Source organism: Macaca nemestrina, chromosome 19, assembly GCF_043159975.1.
Source record: "Macaca nemestrina isolate mMacNem1 chromosome 19, mMacNem.hap1, whole genome shotgun sequence".
Lineage (NCBI taxonomy): Eukaryota > Metazoa > Chordata > Mammalia > Primates > Cercopithecidae > Macaca > Macaca nemestrina.
Window position 1 is genome coordinate 71752113 of NC_092143.1, and position 7652 is coordinate 71759764.

The 7652-nt window shown below is 52.1% G+C and overlaps 1 protein-coding gene across 1 annotated transcript; it reads left to right on the forward strand.

Moving 5' to 3' along the window:
* Positions 1-338: 338 nt before the first annotated feature.
* Positions 339-7055, forward strand: LOC105464607 (adenylate cyclase activating polypeptide 1). Its single transcript, XM_011712629.2, is given in 7 exon segments — positions 339-580; positions 783-817; positions 820-1084; positions 1407-1517; positions 3687-3818; positions 4289-4387; positions 5475-7055. Coding segments are annotated over 7 exon segments (1014 nt in total). The 5' UTR covers positions 339-398; the 3' UTR covers positions 5665-7055.
* Positions 7056-7652: the final 597 nt, after the last annotated feature.

The window sequence follows — 7652 nt, forward strand, 5'->3', positions numbered from 1 at the left end:
AAATTAGGAGATCTAAATTAAATTTATTAATAGGAGAGCTTGATGATGCTTAACTCCAGAGACCAGAGCTCTGATTGGTGGGGCTTGATGAAAAAGTAAAGAGAAATCGTAATTATATAGTTAAAAACTTAACTTTTGCCATCCTCAAAATTCTAAAAATTCTTTACCTGTCCTTGAGAAATGGGTGAAATTGAAAACCATCAAAAATAATTGGACTTCTTAAAAATTGGATTGTATGAGTGAAAGGTGTTTATGAGAAGTCGATGACTCCGGATCTTATCATCCAAGAGGACAGCACAGAATAGTTAATATGTTCCTTGAGGGACTAGGATGCTGACGTCTTTTTCTGATACCCGATCATTACGTGACTGAAAAAAAAAAAAAAAGGAAGTCATTTCATGAATAAAAATCGGAGCGCAACAGTGAAACAAAATATTCTGTTCTTAAAGGCAACAGGCAGACAGATGTTGACAAAGAGGGCTCTCCAAAAACCATGTTCGGATAGATTTTTGCTAACTGCACAGATAAATACGAGCAGAAGGCCGGTCACCTCTGTAACCACCGGCAGCAGCTGAAGAAGCCGCAGCTTCAGAGGCAGCCAGAGAGACCTTGGAGCAGAGAAGGCGCTGTCGACCCTCACAGCTGCCTGACCAGCGGCTCCTACAAAGGCCGGCTGGCGACCGGCCCTCTCCCTTTCCTTCCTCCCCTTCTTCTCTGACTTTCCCTCTTTTCCTTAATCGCTTGCTTATTCCTCCGGGTGGACTTACGGCCACTTTGCTCCTCCGCGCTTTACCTCCTCGCCCCCTCTTTCTTTCTTCTGTCTCTCTTCGCCCCCTTCTCTCCGTGTCACGCTCCCTCCTAGTTCTGCTCGTCTACAAACTTTTGAACAGAACACGAGCCTCGGCAAACAAGTCCTGCAGCTCCTCCTGCTGCTCCTGCTCGTTCCTGCGGCTTCTGCTCAGACACCAACGCCAGACGGTGATGCCTCTCGGGTTGTGACTCCAGCGCAGAAACTTGAAGAAGCCCTTTGCCCGCCGTCCTACTTGGCAGCACACCCTCTCCTGACAGCGGTAAGAGTTGAAGGGCAAGGGAAAGAAAACCTTACCAAACCCACCGACTCACTCGACTGCTGATTCTTTCGCTGGCATCGCGTCAGGATAGTTAGCTTTCCTTCAACCAGGTCTGGCTAGTTATTGGGCGCTGGGTATATGCATATATTTATATATTTCTAACTATAGCAAGCAAGAAGTGGCAGGGCGCGCGCCGGCTGTCGCTAAGTGGTGTTCAATACTGGGAGCCGGGGCTTCGCTCCGTCCCTCCCCCAGCTTCGAGAGTTTTTTGGGGTTGGAGGGTGGAAGGCCAGGGACGTTCTCACAGCTGTGTGCCCTCTTTCCCATCCTGCGCAGAATGACCATGTGTAGCGGAGCGAGGCTGGCCCTGCTGGTCTACGGGATAATCATGCACAGCAGCGTCTACTGCTCACCTGCCGCCGCCGGACTCCGGTTCCCCGGGATCAGGTAGGTGCTGGCTGCCCGGGCCGAGCAGGAGCTGGGGCTTCCCAGTCACAGACACTTCCTCACAGTCTCCTTCCTGCAGTCCTCTGGGTCCAGACTACTAGCATCGCCCTCTGCGCCCCCAGTGCGCCTCCGCCAGCCTTGGCTGGACAGCGGGTCCCCATTCTAGCCGGAGGGTCTGGCAGGCTCCGCGACGGCTCGGAACCCTCCCCCAGCCCTAGGCAGCTCAGGGTCCCGAGTAGAGTCAGTGAGCTTCTGGCCGCTGGAGAACCCGCCTCTCCCAACCTGGCCAGCAGGATGGGGGCAGGGCATGGCCCCTAGGTTGGTTTCTTTTACCTATTCTTAGGATGAGTTAGGAGAACTTCAGCTCTGGAGCCTGGCCGGGGGTTGAGCGTGAAGCTCCTTCGGACTTTGCTTTGTTACCGCTTGTTCTGGACTATCCGGGTGGGGCCTCTCTCTCCTTTCCACCCTTTCTCTTCATTTCATTCCAGTTCTTTCCCCTGAAGAGCTTTCTTTCAAGTGATCCGTGTTCCAACTGCATTTTGAATCCCAGGCTGTCTTGGGGGGCGTGGGGTGGGGGAGGGTGTTGGCCCGGTGTGATTGAGGAAAAGCGACTTAAGAGAGGGAAGAACAAGAACGAGACTGCGAAGGAGGGGGAAAAACAGACGCAAGGGAGGAGGAAGGGAAAGCCAGCAGGCAGGCAGGAGCGGGAGAGCAGCCCTGCCCGGCCCAGGATGGAGGAACCTTGGCTTTTTTCTTAACCCCGGGTTTCTAATCGGCAGGCGCTGCCCAGGTTCCCGGAGGCAGCCCCAGGGAGTCGCGGGCCGATGTGCCGGACTGTGGAAGAGCCCTGGGCAGGGGAGGGTCCGCACCCGCGGCGCCTGGGGCAGAGAGGAGCGCTCTTTCTGTCTGCGAAGCTGCCTTCTCCTAGCCTCGCCCAGGAACATTAGCCTTGGGGGGCCGCTGACCATTGATTTGAACGGAGAGATGGGTTCTGGCTTCTCTATTAGGATTCCAGTATCTGGACTCGGGCCAGGGCAATATCAGAAAGACCCAGGGTTCGGGGTACCCGGGCCAGGGCTGAGGCGCATCGCCGAGAAAAGGCTGGGTGCGGGGCGTGCGGAGGTATGTGCTTGCCTTGCCCTGACCTCTCCAAGGATGGAGAAAAGGCGAGTGAAGTAACGAAGTACGACTCCATCCCTGCCTAGAGAGTGCTACTAGCGCTGGCTGCATTCCAAATCTCTCCAGGGGTCCAAAGCGAGAAGGATTTGTTTTAACTCATCTCTATCCGTCCTATGTCAAGAATGGAGGCTGTAGATGAGGGTGACTGCGAAGTCGCCAGGCACTCGCTGGGTATCGCACCCCCTCCTTGTGCTCTGGGGGTGAGATGGGGCCCCGCCATCGCTAACAGATTAGCGCGAACTATTCGTTTAGTTGCCTTAAAACACCCTCGTTTCACCCTCAGCTATTTTCAAATTCCCGTGTGCCTGGCACTTTCTCCGGTCGAGAGGCACCGGAGGGCTAGGACACGCCACAGTCTGAGCCGCCGCCAAACTGGCTAAGTTTAGGGGCATCTATTATTCATGTTCCTGCCAGATCCTCTCCTGCCCAAAATAGAAACCGAGGTTCTCCGTGACCTACATCTGCTCCGGGAAGGGCTCCCCTGGGCTCGGAGGCTGGGGTGGGGGTGGCTGCGGAGCTGGCCGCCGCACACCCCATCCATCTTCTCGTTTGCTTTCTGGGCCTCCCCATTCGGGTCTTCGCGTGGGTCAGCGCCTAGTCTCGTAGGGCCTTTCTCGTCCCCGCCCGTTGCTGCTTTGTGGAGGCTCGGGAGCCGGGCGGGGAGGGGGGCGGTCCTTTTCAGTAGCCAGGTGTGCGCGATCGGCGGAGACGCCTGTGTTTCCCAGTGCTTGTTGAGGCTGTGGCCCTGCAGGACCACCCTTTACCCGCGAAAAGGGGGGGTGGGCGAGCCGCCTGGCGGGGTAGGAATGGTCGGGTGTGGTTCCCTCCTCCTTACCTCTACTCCCACCTCCAGTCCTGGGAGAAAAGACAATTCTCCGTGGAGGACTTTTATCAACTGTGAAAATCAGCGCGAGCCCCTTTCTTTGGGTCCTCGCAGAGCTGGGGAGGAACTTGTACTGACCACTCCTTCTGTCCCGGGCCACCCCGCAGGCCGGAGGAAGAGGCGTACGACGAGGACGGAAACCCGCTCCAAGACTTCTACGACTTGGAGCCGCCGGGCGCCGGGAGCCCCGCCTCCGCGCTGCGCGACGCCTCCGCACTGTACTACCCCTCCGAGAGAAGGTGAGATTCGCGCGGCCTCGCGCACACCCGCGGCTGGGCGCTCGGGACTGCGGTGACTGGAGGGGTGGTGTGGTGACCCACCGAGGATTTTTTTTTTCCCCCCAAGAAAGTCCTCAAGCCTGTCCTCTCCCTGGCCCGATCCTATTGCAGTGACAGAAAATTAGCAGCGGGCGGGTCTATGTGGACCTGAGGGCCGCGTGGGGACCGAGGGGGCTGTGGCCCAAAGAGTGGCAGTGAGTGGCGTCAAGGAACCCACACTCCACAGCTGCCATTCCTAGAGCCAGGACTAACTCCCAATCCTAGCAGTTACTCTCGGGATCGTCCCGGGAGTTGCGAGTTCTGTGCCTCTGGAGGTTTCTCTGTCAGCCTCCCTGACAGTCAAGGGGGTGCGCGCCCAACAAGGGGGTCTCCAGCGGCCACCTGGGGGGCAGAATCAGTGACCCTGGGCGCGCACTTTGCCTCCCCGTTAGAGATGTCGCCCACGGGATCCTTAACAAGGCCTACCGCAAAGTGCTGGACCAGCTGTCCGCCAGGAAGTACCTGCAGTCGCTCGTGGCCAAGGGCGTGGGGTAAGAGTTTGTGGAAGGATTAACTCGCGCATGGTGGCTCGCGCGCGCCGGAGTGGGTGCTTGTGTGGGGCGCGCGGAGGGCGGGCGGCGCGGCTTCCACGGCCGTGCGTGCACGTGGGGCCCAGAGTGAGTCTGCGCCCCAGGGTCTGGGGTGGGTACCCGCCACAGGTCGCAGGCGGAGATTTTTAAGTGGCACCTTAAATTGGCCCAGAGAGCTCTGGAAGAGGAAAAAAGGGAACGCGAGCGAGGGAGTGAAAAGAAAGAGAAACCAAACCAAACCTCTCGGTCATTCAAAACCTTCAAGCTTCCAGGGAGGTTTTGCTATAATTTCCTCTAAGCATGACTTTTTTTGGGGGGGGGGGGATGGGGAAAGGGGTGGTTGTATTTACTGAAAATTCAAATCGAAATGATAAATAGCCAAATTTGAAGACTTAGGGAACCAAACAGTTTTGCTCACGCCAGAGAAACTGAGAGCATAGGGCTTGCGTGAAGCGTATCTCAGCAGAAGGCAACATTTTAATAAAGCCCGTGGGAAGACAGATTACATTTTCGCCATGAATAATTCATGCAGTGAAAAATATTGCCTACAGCCTGTCGACTTATATTATTACCACGTTTTTCAACTTGGCGTGAGGAGGGAGAGGAGTGTTCATGTTTGACTAGGAATTGTAGGATCGATGCAAACTCCAGGGCAGCAGCCAGCCTGGCATGTTTAGGGCTCTCTGGTTATTTTCTCTGTACGTCGGGGGTGAGAGGAACAGTGAGGACAATTTAGTGCGAACGCACGGATGGTCAGATCTCAAGAGGCAGCGTTGGGAGAAAGGTCGTCTGCCCGGATCTCATCCCGGGCCCCCCCTCTGTGGGGTTTCGTGCCGGGAAGTCCTGGGTGGGGAGGGAGGCATTGAGGGGCTTCCATCTCAGCCCTCCCTACGGCTGCTTCCTGGCAGAGGGAGGCGGTGCGGTGGGCAGTGCGAGCCCCGGGCCCTCCCGGAAGGCTCCCGCGTGGGGTGGGGCCCGCCTGCTCCCCGCAGCGATTGAACCTGTGTCTCCCGCCCCGCCACCCTCTTCCCGACCCCTTTGCTTGCAGTGGGAGCCTAGGCGGCGGCGTGGAGGAGGACGCGGAGCCGCTCTCCAAGCGCCACTCGGATGGAATCTTCACGGACAGCTACAGTCGCTACCGGAAACAAATGGCTGTCAAGAAATACTTGGCGGCCGTCCTAGGGAAAAGGTATAAACAAAGGGTTAAAAACAAAGGACGCCGAATAGCTTATTTGTAGCGATGAGTTACCAGCTACCCTGTGTATACAGCCCTGACGCAATGAAAAGTCGTTTTCCAAACTGACTGAACAGTCATCGCTCGTGTGTTCTATCCAAACATGTATTTATGTAATGAAGTAAAGCCATTAAATGAATATTTTGATAATAATACTGTTTTTCTTTTTACAAAGCACTAGAGAATGCACAGATATACTTTGTGGACCAATTATTGATATATATTATAAATATATAAAAAGAATATATATATATAAGTATAGAGAGAAGTTCATACAAAGCGTGCACAAGGATTGAAAATTCGCCTGAGCTGTTTATGTTTTTATAAAAATAAATAGAAAAGTAGACAATCATTGTTTTGAATATTACTCCTATTTTTGTAAACCGGAATTAAAAGGATAGTATTTTTATCCATGACAGGCCTGAAGATATTACTACTTATCATTTGCTACTGTACATAAACAATGATGCCCTGCTCCAGAGAGATTTTGAGGTAATGATTTGGAGAATTGCTGAAGGGCATTCTTTCCCAGTGAGTCTCTGGGGCAGGCTGCTTCAATCCCAGCCTAACTCAACTGGGCACTGTCCCCCTGGTTGGGTGACAATTCCAATATTTCTGCTTTCTTTGATTCTCCTTTTATGTGTAGTTGTCTCTCTTCAGACTCTCAGCCCAGAAGAAAATTCTCCCGATAAAACAACAGCTCGATCCAAATTGTGCTTCTCCCCAGAATTCACGCCTCTCCCTGGGGGAAGAGTTGAGGAAGTGCAGAAAAGGCGACTTCGTTAGACCGCTCTTTTTTCTGTACTTCCTGAGTTGCCAGGGAAGCTAATATCCCCAAATTAGGGCAATTGGAACAAAGTGAAGGACACAGAAGTATATTGGAAGAGGCAGAGCATGCGGTGGTAGGGGGAGGACCCTGGAAAGGGACTGGTTTGAGGTTGTCCCAGGTCTGGGAAGCTGAGGGCAAGTCCAGTCCCAATGGTCCTGACTTTGGGCGCTGGGTATTGGAAATGGATGCAAAGTACAATGTGTTTTTCTCCAGTGCTGTCCATGCTTCTCATCTTGTGAAATGGCCAGGATCCTCCCCTTTGAAACCTGCCCTGTAGGAGCCACCCTTTTCCTTTGTGGTTTTATGGAGACCTCTCCTTCCTACCCTCCTGCACTGTTTAAGTACTGTTTACCATTTTTCATTCACTTCTCTTAAACTTGTGAATGCTTCTTTTTTTTGTTTGATGCAGGCACTTATTGTAAATTTTAGGAACCCCTGTGTAGCTATTAATAAGTAATTATGCACTAAATATGAACCCTTTGTTTCTTGTTTATTGAGTTTGTAGGTAAAATGTATTTTTCTACATTATTGCTTATTGCTTAGTAAAATTTATTTCATAAAACCAACCTTTGTCATATTAGAATGTGTAGTGTTTACATGTTGCTCAGTTTTGCTAACTGATAAATCATTTAATCCTCTTCTTCATATGTATGAGTACTATCTTATATCTGTGGTCAAGAGTGAGGTAAGCAAGCTCCAAAAGACCCTGAGAACCTACCCTTGTATCCTTTCTTTGGCTAAAGAAAGCATGTCTGTTTCCTGTCAATTCTTTCAACATATAGAGTAATCTTTATAAACAAAAGAACCTTCACCCAGCAACCAGATCGAGCAGCAACAGACAAACCAGCCAGCCACTCTCCCAAATTTCAGGCACAAGTTTATTTTTTATTTTTTGAAAAAAGAAGAAGAAGAAGAAGAAAAAAAAAAAGAACAAGGAAAGATTAAACGTTAGCTTGTAAAGTTTAAAGGACCTTTCCGTTTCCTTTACGGATTTGATCAGTATGAAGTCATAAATCAAAGAAAACAGAATTGGATTTGCATTCCCAGGCGGGATGGATGCTGCCAGGAGATCACATTGCAAATAGTGAAAACAGAGGCATTCGATTTATGCCTGAGTCCTGTGTATAGGATCAATCTTCCTTTAATTCTGCAGTCTCCTCAGG